The 16,693-nt window shown below is 42.9% G+C and overlaps 1 protein-coding gene across 1 annotated transcript in view; it reads right to left on the bottom strand.

The window, feature by feature from the left end:
- Positions 1 to 880: 880 nt before the first annotated feature.
- The window catches only part of ANAPC5 (anaphase promoting complex subunit 5), a 35,942-nt gene continuing 20,129 nt past the window's right edge, over positions 881 to 16,693 (bottom strand). Inside the window, exons 8-17 of the mRNA XM_069557821.1 lie at positions 14,574 to 14,655; positions 13,769 to 13,858; positions 12,445 to 12,626; positions 10,787 to 10,922; positions 5,801 to 5,875; positions 3,933 to 4,054; positions 3,363 to 3,470; positions 3,133 to 3,280; positions 1,679 to 1,841; positions 881 to 1,325 (exon numbers count right to left, since the gene is read on the bottom strand). Coding sequence (XP_069413922.1) covers positions 1,114 to 1,325; positions 1,679 to 1,841; positions 3,133 to 3,280; positions 3,363 to 3,470; positions 3,933 to 4,054; positions 5,801 to 5,875; positions 10,787 to 10,922; positions 12,445 to 12,626; positions 13,769 to 13,858; positions 14,574 to 14,655 — 1,318 coding nt within the window. The 3' untranslated portion in view covers positions 881 to 1,113. The remainder of the gene's footprint in view (positions 1,326 to 1,678; positions 1,842 to 3,132; positions 3,281 to 3,362; positions 3,471 to 3,932; positions 4,055 to 5,800; positions 5,876 to 10,786; positions 10,923 to 12,444; positions 12,627 to 13,768; positions 13,859 to 14,573; positions 14,656 to 16,693) is intronic.

Genomic DNA, 16,693 nt, shown 5'->3' with positions numbered 1-16,693 from the left:
TTAAGTTTTACTATCTACATATATAACCTTTCAAATAATTTTAAGAGTTTTAAATATCAACATACCAATTAGTGTCTCTATCCACACTGAGTCTTTTATTTTCACAGCAGCTGTCTTTGGCCAGTGAACAATCGCACCCTCATGAGTGGGAGTTGTTTTACACTATTTCAAAGAGCTCTGGGGGTAAATTGTTTCCCATCCGAAGGTTTAAATTTAACAGAGAAAGAGCCAATGATAGAAGTTGCAGGATTTGGTTGGTTCCTTGTTGCTGTTCTGGATTTGAAACACAGGGATTTTTCTGTGAATTGATGAAGACAAATTCACAAACAGAACAACCGGCTTCTGCTTAATTGAAGGGATGAGATATGTAAATAAGATACCGTGCATATTTGAGTGATAGCATCCACACACCTCTGAGCTTCAGGCCCTTTCTCAACTTTTAATCACCTTATTCATGATGAATTCCTTATCTCACCCCTTATTTACTTAAGCAAAGAAAAAAACATACTCATGCAGAAGAGATGAGAAAGTCAACACCCAGAAAGTGACTGAAATATGCTTCTTGTCATGGGTCCAAAACCCATAAAAAGACCTCTTCCGTCTTAATCTCCAGTCAGCGACTGACATGTGCTTGCAGGCACACACAGGCCCACTACAAGCAGCAGTCCAGCAAAACAAAGCAGGGCAGCTTCGAAGGAAAACTCAAGCCTCTGAAAAACCGGCCTCATCCCCCTTAAGAGGTCTACCAATACCCACAAGAGCTCTTGTCTGAGCACATATGCAAGATGAATTTTACACAGTGGTGGAGATTGTGCACGATTTCTAATACGATATTGGCAGTTTTACCCGGAGAGAATATAATCTTTAACACTTACACTAATTTAGCAATAAACCAGGCATTTATTAAGAAAAAGTCAGTATCCTTTCTATCTTTTCAAAAGAAAGAAGAGGAAAAACAAATGAGTTTATTTTAGCAACAAAATAAGACAAGACTAATCAGAATGCAGTTTACTGGTAAGACAGACATCATATACATCATTTTTGTGGAGGGAGGGAGTATGAACAAGTCCAAAATCTTATACTCTGCAAAGGCATCCAGTGGGGATGTTCTCACTAGAGAAGATTTATCAAGGGCACCCCGTGAAAGGGCAGGTCCTGATGCAGCTGCCGGAAGAGCATCGCACACCGGTTCCTCTCCTGAGTCTTCCCCAGGGTGTGGTAGAGTCTGGCCTGGAAGTAAACGACGTCTCTGATTTGCTCTTTGCAGTCGACCTTTGCAAAATAGTTCTTGGCTTCGTTGAGGTTCTCAATGGCGGCCTCCAGAGCTATTGGAAAATGGGGGAAATACCACACATTTTTAACTCAATGCTTCACATGTAGTTTTCAGGCCTTCATATCTATTTTTATTGATTTAGCATGTACCAGAAACTTTTACATTCTACTCTTTGAGAAAGAGAAAAAAAAAAAAACAAATAAAGGTCTTTAGTCCTGCTTTGCAATCTGGCACCTAGTTCTGCAGGGTTAAAATAACAATTCACTTGCCTTCAACCTTCATGCAAGCACGCAAGTGAAAGGACTTTAAATGCTGCATGAAATTTTCACATGTACTTGTGAACACTCAAAATTTTACAAGTTTTTTATAACTGTATTTCCTAAAAATCCTTGTATGCTTTCCTACCTTCTGCTTTCTTCAGTGGCTCACAGGAAGCTGCTGAAGCCACTTGGCACTTGGCCACCAAGAACATGGCCCGGCCTTTGTCCAGGACAGCCCCATCAGCCAAGATGGGCTCGATGGCCATATGGAGAAGACTTAAGGCCTGTTCTGGGATTCCAAGGATGAGCTGAAAAAGAAACATCATGGTGCTATACACACCCACACCCACTGCCCACTACAGGAAGGGCTTCATTTCTGGCTCTGCTCTCCTGAATTGCAATGTCTGGCTTACTTTCTCCTTAACATGTACTATCTTTAATGTGTACCATACTCTTTAAGAACAGAATGTGTCAGCATCTGATTTCAGACTACAATAGATGAAGGCAGGAGTAGTTATTTATACTATAGAAAGGTTTCTGTTTTTACAAAACTCTTTTACATTGATGATTCAAAAAGGCTGAAGTAGCTGTGTAAGGGAGGACTTCCCCGGTGGCCGGGATTTCCTCATAGCTCAGTTGGTAAAGAATCCGCCTGCAATGCAAGAGACCCTGGCTCAATTCCTGGGTTGGGAAGATCCTCTGGAGAAGGGAAAGGCTACCCACTCTAGTATTCTTGGGCTTCCCTTGTGGCTCAGCTGGTAAAGAATCCACCTGCAATGTGGGAGACCTGGGTTTGATCCCTGGGCTGGGAAGATTTCCCTGGAGAAGGGAAAGGCTACCCACTCCAGTATTCTGGCCTGGAGAATTCCATGGACTCTATAGTCCATGGGATTGCAAATAGTCAGACACGATTGAGCAGCTTTCACTTTCACTTTCCCTGGTGGCAGAGTGGGTAAGAATCCACTTGCCAATGCAGGAGACGCAGGTTTAATCCCTGAGTTGGGAAGATCCCCTAGAGAAGGAAACAGCAACCTACTCTAGTATTCTTGCCTGGGAAATTCTATGGACAGAGAAGCCTGGTGTGCTATAGTCCATAGGGCCACAAAAGAGTCTGACATGACTAAGCAACAACAATGTGTGGATCCTACCAGGTTGATATACCAGGGAAGAAACAGTCTCTTCTCTCATGGTCTTTACAGACTACAGGGGGAGACAGAAAACAAACGCAAAATGCAATTTAATTTCCGAAACATTTCAATGAACACATGACTTCCTTATTTCCTTATCTGTTCTCTTGTTAAATCGAGCACAGCTCTGGGCCAGCTAAGTCATTAATACCATGCAATATCCTCAGTGAAGAGGTGCATCCTCCTTTGTAAACACACAGCTCTGTAAAGCCAGTGCTAGGAGGCATCAGCTTGTCACCAAGTTCACAACTCCAGACTTCATGGAAGGCTTGCACAGTGAGACTCCGTACCCAGATTTCAATATTGAGAAGCAAAAAAGCTCACTTAGGCTCCTTTTCAAAACCAAAGAGTAGTAACAGATTCACCAGTTCTCGAGTACTAACATGTGCTATATAAACAGCGATCTGTTTACCTGGGCAAAAGCCAAGTTCAGCACCGTTTCGGAGGCCAAGTGCTGCAACCGGTACTCCTTGGAGAGAGCCAGGGCCTGCAGGAGCACAGGCAGTGCGATGGTCGGGGAGGAAGACCGCCAGTACAGCTCTGCCACAGAGAGCAGGACACTGCCCGCAAAGAGGAAGGCACGTGTGAGGAAAACCAGCCCAAAGGACTTCCGAGGGGAGATGCACAAAAGCCCTCCCTTACCTGATCACCATTTCCGTGTGCCTGGTTCTCTGACAGTGGATCAACAATTTCTGTAGAAGCTTGTGTGCCTCTGACATTTGGTTCTGAGCCTGTAGGACAACTGCTTTTCTGTTACAGAAAGAAAACAGATGCGAATGGTTATGTCACTGTTTTGCGAGGGTTGTAAGCAGAGTCACCTTCAGGGTTAGAACTGCTGTTTCCTCAATTAGAATGTAAACCTCCCAAGGGGAATAATTGCATCTGATATAATTTGTGTTAAAAGAGAAAAAAAAAGTGTATGTGTGTCTCTGTGAGCACATATGTGAACATACACACACACATATACATGCACACAAGAAAAAAATCTGGAATTAGAAATAGCGTGTTAGTGATTATCTCTGAATAACTTAACTTTCTCCATTTTGCTTATTTGGATTTTCTAACGGCCTATAATAAATAGGTAATAAACAGAAAAAAAATGTTTTTTCCTAGGCCAAAGTTAATAAATTAATTCACGGACAAAACTAATACGAATAAAGCCATTTGAGAATCACTTCATTCTGGGGTTGAAGAGTTTTTAAAATTTCTTACCTATATACACCCTCTATGCTATTAAGAGCTGTGATTCCTGTAACAAGCGAATCAGCTAAATGATATTTGCCATCATTCATTGCTCTGTCAAACTGTATTTTTTGATCACACAGCATCCATAACTAATGAGAAAAAAAAAACAATTAAAAACAGAATGACAGATGTTCACCTCATTATTCAATAGAAACAAAAGTATTTTGGCTCACTTAGCAAACATCCTTGCAATTCACACACATATTTTTTTAGACTTAAAAAAATTTTTTTTAATATTTCAAGTATTTAAAGAAAAAGCACTAAATAAAATAAACACGTGTGGCAACCATCAACTTTGTCAAATCATAACATTTTGCTTTATTTGCTTGAGATACTATTACACTTTGAGGTCCTTTGAAAATTCCATTCTCCTCTCTGTTTTCAAAGGAAACATTTGATTTGTTATCATTCCCATTCATGTTTTTATATTTTTACAAAATATCTCCTCATCCTGAAACAATACATAGTATGATCTTACATTTTTTTAAACTTTGTATAAATAAACAGAATCATACTGTATGCATTCTTCGACAACTTGCTTTTGAGCTCAACATTATTCGGGGGCGGGGGCGCTTATGCATGTTAATACAAGTAGTTCTAATTTCTTTTCACTGGTGAATAGTTTTCAGTTGTATGAAAATGTGACAACTTATCTCTTCTCGTGTTGATGGTAGTTCCAGTTTCTCACTTTTCTGAACAGTGCTGCAGCAGACACTCTCCTACATCACCTGGGTGCAATACTTATCCTGGGTACACAGCAAGCAGCAGAAAGGCTGGGCTGTTGGATATACACACCTTCTCCTTAACACAGTGCCCATTTGTTCTTTAAATGGGTCACACCAGTTTACACTCCCCACTGGCAGTGTATGATATGCTATTGCTTCACACACTCACCAACAATCAGTGGTGTCAGATATTTTACTTCTGGCCCATCTGATGGGTATGAAATATCTCACTGTTTTTTCATTTGTATTTCCCTTGATCAATAGCCAGGTTGAATACCTTTTCATCTATTTATCAGCCCTATATAGATGTATTTTGTAGAATGTGAGTTAAATTGTCTTTTCCTTTACTGTGCACCTTCTTTAAAAGTGAGCGCTACCAGAGAACCACGCTTAATTCTTTTTTCCCCACAGCATCCTTGGGTGCTAAGCTTCTATTTAGTTTGCTCACCGCCTTTCTGTCTGGGTACTTTGAATTTAGCTCAGTCTGCTGAGAGCAGCAATGGGATCCCAGCACAGCTTATAAGCAGATGGGCATCCACACCATATCTACTGAGGTGGGGCCAACAACCCACGTGAATGGCAGCCTTCCTCTAGGGACCAACAGTAGGAGATCCTCAGGCCATCGCCTCTTATGATTTCAAATTCCCTAATCATCTGACGGCTAAACTGGATAAGGGGAGGAATAGAAAGATGACCCTTGTAATAGATTTTCTTGGCTCCATCAGAGATGGAAATCGGTGCAACAAGGAACAGAGAGCCTAGGGCTGCTTTATAAAGCTCATTCCCTCTGGATATACAACATCTGCCCAAAAGGTTGGCAGCTGGAGCTGCCAAGTAGAAGACAGAGTAACAAACTCTTGATCTATCAAAGGACAATCGATTATAGAGATATAAGGAATATTCATTTAAAACCATGAAGACAGGAATGAAAAAATATCCTACTTAATCAGAGTTTATTTCTCAACCTTGAACACATCTTACAGTCTCCTATGCTGTCCAGACGTCACCGAAAGGAAGCAAGGGGAGACGCTACAGTATTCTATTTCAACAATAATACAGTACAAATGGTCTTTTCAAAAATAAATTGATGACACAGAAAAGGCAGGTTACCTGAGCATGCTGACTATTAGGTGGGAATCTCTCCTTCAAGTGCTTTAACACTTCTGAAGCGGCGGCGAAACAGCCCTGAGAGAGAAAGCCACGGTTTGTTTAGCAGACCGGTGCTGATGCCCCGCCAGCTGCCCCACCCACAGGATGTTGCTGCAACTCAACATATTCTTGTGCAGCCCTGGATGCCCCTAGGCAGAGACTGGCAAATATCAAAGGGCCTTTTTTTTTTAGGCTCTAACGTATTTTACATATACTTAAAATCATTTTTTCAAATTACACATGTAACACATGTTTACTCTAGGAAAAAAACTTACAAAATACATGCAAACAATGAGAAAAAACACAAATTACTTTTAATCTCACAGAAGATAATCATAGTAATTTCTTGGCACATACCCTTCTGAACTTCTCATATGCACATGAATATAAAACATGTAAGTATTCCAAAAACAGGTATATGTGCCATTTTTATACATTGTCTACAGTACTCTTTACCACACAGTAGGCACTCAATAAATATTTTTTCAATGAATGAATCTTTCCAGTGTCAACAAGCTCAAATCTATACACCATAGTATTTTATTAGGTGAATACATTATAATCTATCAAAATAATCTCCTTGCTTGGAATATTTTGATTGCTTCCAATTTCTTCCATTTTAAAAATGCTAGAATGATTATCTTACTGCATATCTCTTTTCATACTTGTCCAATTATTTCCTAAGGATAATACCTTAGAAGTAGAATTGCTGGGCTAAGTGGGAGGCATGTTTACACTTTTTGACACATATATCACTAAACTGGGCTTCCCTGGTGGCTCGGACGTTAAAGAATCTGTCTGCAATGCAGGAGACCTGGGTTCAATCCCTGGGTCAGGAAGATTCCCTGGAGACGAGAATGGCAACCCATTCTAGTATCCTTGCCTGGAAAATTCCATGGTCAGAGAAGCCTGGTGGGCTATAGTCCATGGGGTTGCAAAGGAGTCGGACACGACTGAGCAACTAACACACACACACATTACTAAATTACCATATAGAAATGTACCAAATACTTTTGTTTTTGTCTTACATTTTGGCTGTGTGGCATGTGGGATTCCAGTTCCCTGAAAAGGGGTCAGACTCGTGCCCCCTGCAGTACAAGCACAGAGTCCCAACCACTGGACCACCAGGGAAGTTCCCTCGGAAATATACCAAGCACTTTTACACTGGCATCCTGCACCTTTCTCCTCCCCTTATATTTAAGCGTCTTTCCCTACTTGTTTGGTGAAACTGGTTATTTCACTGTATTAATTTTAATTTCTTTAATGACTAGATTGAAGTTTTTTTCATGTTTTATAATCATTTATTTTTTTTCTGTGAATACATGTCCATGTCTTTTTCACATTCCTAAATTGCTGTTTATCTTATTAACCAAAAAGCTTTCAATTTATCCCAATCCTTTGGTTAAGTAATTTATCTTTTTAAAAACATGTTTATTTATTTTGGTGTGCCAGGTCTTAGATGGGGCACGTAGGATCTTCCATCTTCACTGTCGCATATAGGACCTTTAGTTGCGGCATGTGGGATCTAGTTCCCTGACCAGGGATCAAACCTAGGCCCCCTGCATTGGGAGAACAAAGTCTTAGCCTCTGGACCACCAGGGAAGACCCTGATTAGGTAATTTATCTTCAGTCTACATAGAAGCTCACTTAAGACCACAAGTGAACTTCTATTTGAAGTGGATGAAATGGACAGTACAATTGAATTACAATAGAAGATCATTAATCTTTTTATTTTTGTGATTTTAACTGGCTAATCTTGCCAGTTATTTTCATGACTACCCTACGGAGTTGGGCGTGTGGATGGCTGTCAAACCTTCAGGCCAAGTAGAAAGAACAGTGCACAACCGGCAATACTCGTCCAAAACATTCCCATTGTGACCTGTCGCTTCCTGAGGCCGGGAGAGGGACGTGACACAATCAATCAGAATTATGCAGAGAGAGCAAAGGGGGCCAGCTCTCTCAACACTTCCTCTGGACTGTAGGAGGAAGCTTGCCAACAGCAGCTCAGACCCCATCACTTCTTTACCGGTTCACCCAAGCGCCAGACACTGCCATATGCTATAGGGCTGCTGCTGCTGCTAAGTCGCTTCAGTCGTGTCCGACTTTGTGCGACCCCACAGATGGCAGCCCACTAGGCTACTCACTCCCTGGGATTCTCCAGGCAAGAATACTGGAGTGGGCTGCCATTTCCTTCTCCAATGCATGAAAGTGAAAAGTGAAAGTGAAGTCAATCGTGCCTGCCAGGCTCCTCCATCCATGGGATTTTCCAGGCAAGAGTACTGGAGTAGGTTGCCATTGCCTTCTCCATACCACAGGGCAGCATCCAGCTTATCTGGAGATCAATTTCAGGATATAACTTAAAGCACACACAAAGGAAATAAAAGAGCAAATAGAAACTCGTGATAAAACTGCCTTCTCTGCAGCTGGCCAAGCTTAATTTCACAGGTGTAAATCTAATCTGTGTAACTGAAAATGTAACAGTCATCGGCCCAGTGGGTTTATCTACATGGTCGATGTTCTAACATTAAAGAAGTCTTTCTGAGGCAGGTTGAAGAGCGGGGGGAAAGGGACTGAATGGAAATAAAGCAGTCACTGTCTTCTAGCTGTGCAATTAGAGGCTTCCAATGGAACCAGGCGATGAGGGCTTTCACAGATGCCTAGAGATGGAAGCGGGGGCAGGAGATGGAAAGATTAATACAGAGTCAAAGAGCGAGGTTACTTTTCAGGTCTAACCCCCAGTAAAAATCACAGAACAATTAACAACTGACCTTGGAGAAAGTGTCAAGGCTAAAGAAGTGAGCCAAGACCAGATTTTTGTCAAGTAGTTCTCCATTCCAGCAGAGAAGAAATAATTTCTACCCTACATAACCCAAAAAGGACCAAAGGGAAGTTACTTCACTGTTCATTTTTACTTTTTCGGTTGAGCCACTTGGCTTGCAGGATCTTAGTTCCCCAACCAGGGAATGAACCTGGACACTCGGCAATGAAATCGTGGACTCCTAAACACTGGACAGCCAAAGAACTCCCTATTTCACTGCTTAAGAGTCAGGTCACTAAGAAAGGGGCTTCCCAAGTGGCTCAGTGGTAAAGAATCCATCCACCTGCCAATGCGGGAGACGCAGGTTTGATCTCTGGGTTGGGAAGATCTCCTGGAGAAGGAAATGGCAACTCACTCCAGCATTCTTGCCTGGAAAATCTCATGGACAGAGAAGCCTGGCAGGCTACAGTCAATGGGGTTGCAAAGAGGCAGACATGACTGAGCAACTAAATAACAACAACAGTGGGGAGAATACCATGAGAAAGTCACCAGGGGACACTTTAAATGGGTGGACTGTGGGGCATGTGAATTACATCTCAATAAAGTTGTTGGGGTAAAAAAGCCAACATGAAGCTTATACCAATACCTAACTGAATGTGCCCTGAGTCATTTGTTACAAATGCTCCACTTAACCAAGGCACCAGCAGAGGAAAAGAATCAATGTTAAAGAGGTTCCAGTGCCATTACAAGGAGAAAGTGATTAATGTGCAGCATTCCTGGAGGAAAGCAAACAGCAAGAGCCGCTGGCCTGTTTTGATGTTAGGAAGCATGGGTGATGCTTCCCAGGTAAAAGAAGAAAGCAGCTGACGGAGGTGCAGGCAGATGCCTTCGGCCAGAGCTCATTCACGCCCTCTGTTTCCATAGCTAGTTAGAGAATTGTAAAATGCTAAAATATATCCAGCAGAGAGAAGTATTTACAGACTTCTGAAAGGGGCGGAAACCACTCAAGGATCTTCAGGCTGACGACTGAAGAATATTGAGTGCTGCGATACAACCTAGAGATCATTATTACACCACAAAGAGGTGGAGAAAATGATATGATCAAGGAAATGCACTTACAGCAAGGCAGCAGTTAGTGAGTTAGCTCTAGATAAGAGCGTTCCCCAACCTTTTCTCATGAAAGATGTTTTTGAGCAGAGGGAAAAGAAAGCCAAGAGCAACGTGAGCGACCCTTGCATCAATCCCCTATAAAGAGATTTATGTAAAATTACTTGGGCTGTAAGTCAAGGTTATGCCCTACTCCCAGTGTCTTTCTTCGGAATCAGTAAGCCTTGGGTTGAAGATCTGACACTGACATTCACTGGTCGTGGGTCTGGGACTTCGCTCCTGAGAACTCAATTTCTCTTCTGTGAAATGGGATGATACCAAAGCTGACCTGATGGGGCTACTGTGAGGAATCTGGATGATCACACATGGAAATCACTGAGCCCAGCACAGAACAAATGTACGACACACTTTAGCTGTTATCATTTTAGCTGTGTTCTTATTATGTTCTTCCCTTTCCCACAAACACACAGCTCTTCCACCCTAAATTTCAAAGGCTCCTTTTTATTCCATCTGTTACCTAGAAATAGCTGATCTCTTAGTCCCTTCCCTGATGCCGGAAGAGGTCCTCAGCTCCACAAACCTTGTAGACTCTGTACCCAGTCCATTTCTACTCATGGGATTTCACCATTCCACCACCTCCATCCAACCAGAGCTGTCCAGTGCTTTTGTTGGAGAAGACTCTTGAGAGTCCCTTGGACTGCAAGGAGATCCAACCAGTCCATTCTAAAGGAGATCAGTCCTGGGTGTTCATTGGAAGGAATGATGCTAAAGCTGAAACTCCAATACTATGGCCACCTCATGTGAAGAGGTGACTCACTGGAAAAGACCCTGATGCTGGGAGGGATTGGGGGCAGGAGGAGAAGGGGACGACAGAGGATGAGATGGCTGGATGGCATCACCGACTCAAAGGACATGAGTTTGAGAGAACTCCGGAAGTTGGTGATGGACAGGGAGGCCTGGCGTGTGGTGATTCATGGGGTTGCAAAGAGTCGGATGCAACTGAGTGACTGAACTGACTGAGAGGAAAGAAATGGCAGAGCCTGTACTGCTCCAGAAGCACGCTGGCCTGGTCCCCTGCCTACCTGCTCCGCGTGCAGCTCGGCGAGGTGACAGAGCGCCACAGCAAATGACTCCGTGTTGTTCTGCTGCACGCCTGCGTTCACTGACTCCAAGCTGTTCATGCTCAGCAACATCTGGGCTTGCTGCAGGGCCATAGTGCTGGGGAGGGGACGAAAAGGCATCCCCGTCAGTTGAGAGACCCAGGTGCCCCTCAGCTGCACCGTACAGTTACCCCGAGAGGAAATGGGAGGAGGTGACGCCTCTCTGCAGGTTCTGGTTCCGTAAGAGCAGCTGTCTCCCAATGCCAGGACAAGGAGAGCAGGAAAGCAATCTAGAAGTGTGGCCTCAAAGGAAACACGTGGTGGTTATGATGCAACAGGGAGCTCCAAGTTCCAGACCTCCCCCCACCCCACCCCCACCTCTAATCTTCTCTGGGGCCGCAGTATGTTAATTAGCTTTCACAGTAAATTCAGACCTGATGCCATCTTGGCACCAGCTGCTCTGACGGTGGAAGCAGTGGCCAGTGTCTGCATCTGTTTCACACCACACTGTGTCAACAATTATTCCAAGCACAAAAACAAGACTGATACAATAGGCACTTCCTTTCATCACCAAATTCCTAGAAACAGCAGATTGTCTAGGTGAGAGGTGAGGTAGCAACAGGGCTCCAGGATTAAAAATCTGGTTCAGAATTTACTTCCAAGCTTGGACATGAATTTGAGCAAACTCTAGGACAGAGTGGAGGACAGAGGAGCCTGGTGGGATGCAGTCCACAGGGTCGTAAAGAGTCAGACATGAACAGCAACAAAGGAGGCTAAATGGGAATCACACACCAGGCCAGAGATGGTCCAGAAAACACACCCTGGTTAACAGGGAAGCAGCTTTCATTACATAACAGCTTCGGGGTTAAGATGGTGTTCGACTTGAGTGACTGTGGCCCATGGCATCTCAGAGCACAGGGGCATGGTGTTTGGAGTCCAAGGATCTCAGTTAAGAGTGTGGAGGTCCACACTTGTTAACTCAATTGTTATCTGGGGCAGATCAGATGTGTGAACCTTGTCCTATGTATCTGAGAATGGAGATCACCCCCCAAGTCACCTCCCAGAACAGCTGGGAGGAATAAATAAAAACAGGCAGAGAAGGAGCTTCCCTGGTGATCTAGTGGTCACGAGTCTGCCTTGCAATACAGGGGACACGGGTTCAATCCCTGGTCATGGAAGATCTCACAATGCCTCAGAGCAACTAAGCCTGTGGACCACAACGACAGAGCATGAGTTCTACAGCCCTTGAGCCACAACTACTGAAGCCCGCCTGTCTGAGAACGAGTGCTGCACAAGAGAAGCCACTGCAATGAGAAGCCTGTGCACCGCAACTAGAGAGTAGGCCTGCCTGCTGCAACTAGACAAAGCCCGCACGCAGCAACAAAGACCCAGTGAAGCCAAAAATAAATAATTACTTAATTTTAAAAAGAAGTAGATTTTAAAAAAATGAGCATAGGAAAAACCTTTGCAAAGTCTGTGTGCAAAGTAGAAAATATTTTAAAATTTTAAAGCACTTTCTTTAACCCCCTGCACAAACAGCCTCCATCCATTTGGCCCTCAGAGCACTAGTCTACTGGCTTCCGCTCATCTGTAAGAGGACTTGCGTCCTCGAAGCCTTGACGGCAGGCCTGAAGACGCACCTACGGCCATAGAGTCTCCAGATGGCTGTCTTCTGGGCGATGCTGATATCAATGAGCTCAGACAGGCTGTGCTTCCAGTGCAGGAGGTCCGAGTCCTTTAGGGCATCCATAAGTTTGTTTGCCGTCTTCCCAGCAAAAGCTCTCTGCTGAACCAGGGACTGTATTCCTAAGGAGGCGAGGTACTAAGGAGAGAGACAAATGCACTATTCAAGATAGAGATGACAAGACAGAATCTGTTTTGCTCTTCAGAAAGTTGGCATATTTCAACACATGCACAATGACATCACTATTTATAAAGAAAGTACCTGCAGCTTGACCCTGACCCACATGAGAAATGTTCCTGAAAAACTAGAGGATGGAAGAGAAGCTAATGGTACAGTGAGAAGGGCCAGCTCTGAAGTTAAATGGATCTGGACTTAAACACTGCCTCTGCTCCTGACTGTGTGACCTAGGGCCAGTCACTCAGCTTCTTAGACAAGCCTATCTGTAAAATGGGCATCAAACCTATCATGCAGACTTATTTTAAGGATTAAAATGACATAGTATATGTCAAACACTGCTGGGTACATTATGTACTAGGAGATTAAGGAAAAAATGCCTATTAGGGGCATAACTATCTCTTCATTAACTTCTGGTATAATTTTCAAGGATGAAAGCTCAACTAAAGACAAGTCCACTTAAATCCATAACAAAAATTGTGCTTACAAAGTCTATCTTTTTTTTTTTTTTTTTGAGACAGAATAAGGTTCTTTGAGCAATAGTAATCTAGATTCTACATGTGTAGGACTTGTGCCTTTTCAAGGCCCCTCAGCATCTGTCATTGGGGAATACAGGTTTACTGGTTCGTGGCTTTGTTTATTACTTAAAACAAGGATCAGTAAATTTGTTCTATAAAGGGCCAGAGAGTAAATAATTTAGGGTTTTCAGGCCACATTTGGTCTATGCCACATATTCTTCTTTGTTTTTTTCCCCCAACTATTTAAAAATGTAAAACCCATTCTTAGCTTGAGGGCCATACAGAAGCAGGCAGTGAGCCAGGTTTGGCCCGTAGGCTATAGAGTTTGCTAGTCACTGGTTTAAAAATAAGTCTTTCTTAAAAATTTTCTAAATAAAGGTGTGCAAGTTTAGTACTGATCAATATACTAAACAAAGATCTCATCAAGTTGATAAATGGAACTTTCACGGATGTTATTAGGATAAGAGGAGGAGAGAGAAACCTATTCAAAGAACTTAGTGGTTTGATTAATAATTAAGGGCACATGAAACTACCAAGAATAAAACCACCCCAACTGTTTAAACAATCTCATAGAAAGATGAGCCTTACTGGTAACCCAAAATGTACAGCTTTCTTCACAGAATGTTCCAGCAGAACATAGCTATCAGATCTCTTCTGTCCCAGCACGTAAAGCCAGCTCTGGCAAGAGAAGTCATCAAAATGTATCAAAACAACAATAATGGCTAATGTTCTACTGAAAGCATCAGCATGGTTGTAAGAACAAATTAACAAAGGACAAAATAAGCCCTCTAAAACACACTTTCACAAATTATGAACTGAAATGAAACCCATCTAACACATTAAAACCATCAGACTGAAATAAACAAGCCATTTATCTTCTTCACCTCTGAGAGCCGTGAGTGGCAAATGTTCCAGAAAAAAAAGACATGAGGCCCCTGGAAGGCTTGGAAGTGAGAAAGTGAAATTCTCAGGTGGTTGCTGAACTGGGTTCTACTTGTTTGATGATGTGCTTGGCGATGACGCTTTGACAGCACAAGCTCTTATCCAGTTACCAGGTGCTGCAAACACATTTCCTTTGTGCCAGTGTCTGGTGCAACAGTTTTGCATGGCAAGCTGCATTTAAATTTGTGCCACTGTTTGCTGTGACCGTTTTGCATGGCAAGCTGCATTTAAATTTGTAGACAAGAAATGCCCCCAAATGAAATGGACATCAAGAATTAAGAAAGATAAATACAGCTGGGTTGCTTTTCCTGAATCCCCCTGACCATCTAACTAGTTTCCCATCACCACTGAGGACCTTCCAACTGCGAAACAACCTAATTCATATGGGCCCTTTCAGAGGCCAACAACCCAACCCACGGGCAGAACTTCCAAGACAGGAGGGTGGCCTCACCAAGCAATGCTGGAGACACACGTGATCGTTGGACTCCTGGGCAATCCTAATCGCCTCCTGCAGGGCAAGCTCTGCCTGTTGACTAAGGACAGACTGAACATTAATAACTCATTAACAACCACAAACATGTGTAAGCAACGGTAACAGGAAGTCATCTGTATGGTAATTCACCAGCATGCAGGCCTCTGGGTTGGAAGTTGAAACCGTGGGCTTACTCCTCAGACACCCCCATCCCAGTAGCAAAAGAAACAGTAACACTAGAGATACAGAACAGGTCCCTTCTAAGGTGGAGTTCTACTAAAAGGGACCTGAAGTACTGGTTTTTCCCTATCTCAGCTCCTAAGATTTTTTTTTTTTTTTTTAGTTGTCTAATGCTGAGGGCTTCCTAGGTGGCTTAGCATTAAAAGAATCCTCCTGCCAATGCAGGAGATGCAAGAGACACAGGTTCAATCCCTGAGATGGGAAGATCCAATGGAGAAGAAAATGGCAACCTGCTCCAGTATTCTTGCCTGGCAAATCCCATGGACAGAGGAGCCTGGGGTACTACAGTCCATGGGGTCGCAAGAGTTGGACACAATTGAGTGACTAAGCACGTATGCATGTAAGCACACACACACCCACACACCACACACACACACACACACCCTGCTGAGGGGAGGGACAAGGAGAGGATGTAAGATTTTACTTTTCATCACCTTCCTTTCAGCATTATTTGAAAAATTTTGTGAACTATGGCATTTGATATGTCTATAATTTTTTTCAAAACTAGTTTTGAAAAGTATTTGGAAGATTTTCACTTCTGAGATTTCTTTTTTCTGCTCATGTGGTTCCTCTCCATCTGGGATGTCTCCCCCAACCTTGAAACTTTTGTGGAAATTCAGTCAACTATTCTTGGCCCTGGGATGACTTGGGAGAATGACACTGAAACATGTATACTATCATGTAAGAAACAAATCGCCAGACTATGTTTGATACAGGATACAGGAAGCTTGGGGCTGGTGCACGGGGATGATCCGGAGAGATGATATGGGGTGGGAGGTGGGAGCGGGGTTCAAGATTGGGAACTCACGTACACCCATGGCGGATTCACGTCAATGTATGGCAAAACCAATACAGTATTGTAAAGTAAAATAAAGTAAAAATAAAAATTAAAAAAATAAAATAAAATAAAATGCAACGTGGCAAAAAAAAAAACCCAAAAAACTATTCTTGGCCCCACTGAGACTTCACTTCCGAAAAAGTCCATAGAAATGGTATCTGCTTGCAGTGCTTAATTAAATATTAATACTATTGTATACCACCCTCTATTTAATGTTAGTTTTATTTCTTTAACCTGCAGGGGGCACCAGAGATGTCTTAAACTTGGGGTTTCCCAGTGGCAAGTCACAGAAGTTCTGTAAATGCTGGGTCACTGAGATCTCAAAATAAAATCAGAAATTCTATGGGTATCACTTATGTAGGGAAAATTTTATTGAAAATTTTCTTTCAATAAGAGCAATATTAACTTTGTTAATTTTAACAGGGAGAGCTGAATTCTTCCTCAATACTAAGCAGAGACATTACTTTGCCAACTAAGGTTCATCTAGTCAAGGCTATGGTTTTTCCTGTGGTCATGTACAGATGTGAGAGTTGGACTGTGAAGAAGGCTGAGTGCCAAAGAATTGATGCTTTTGAACTGTGATGTTGGAGAAGACTCTTGAGAGTCCCTTGGACTACAAGGAGATCCAACCAGTCCATTCTGAAGGAGTTCAACCCTGGGATTTCTTTGGAAGGAATGATGCTAAAGCTGAAACTCCAGTACTTTGGCCACCTCATGCGAAGAGTTGACTCATTGGAAAAAACTCTGATGCTGGGAGGGATTAGGGGCAGGAGGAGAACGGGACGACAGAGGATGAGATGGCTGGATGGCATCACGGACTCGATGGACGTGAGTCCGAGTGAACTCCAGGAGATGGTGATGAACAGGGAGGCCTGGCGTGCTGCGATTCATGGGGTCGCAAAGAGTCGGACACGGCTGAGTGACTGAACTGAACTGAACTACCTGTTTGGATAAAGAAACATTTTAACCTATTTTATATTTCTTTTGAAGTGAAGTGAAGTGAAGTCGCTCAGTCGTGTCT

The sequence above is a fragment of the Ovis canadensis genome, chromosome 17, assembly GCF_042477335.2.
Source record: "Ovis canadensis isolate MfBH-ARS-UI-01 breed Bighorn chromosome 17, ARS-UI_OviCan_v2, whole genome shotgun sequence".
Lineage (NCBI taxonomy): Eukaryota > Metazoa > Chordata > Mammalia > Artiodactyla > Bovidae > Ovis > Ovis canadensis.
Note: the sequence above shows the minus strand (reverse complement) of the source record. Positions and strands in the feature narration are given on the sequence as shown.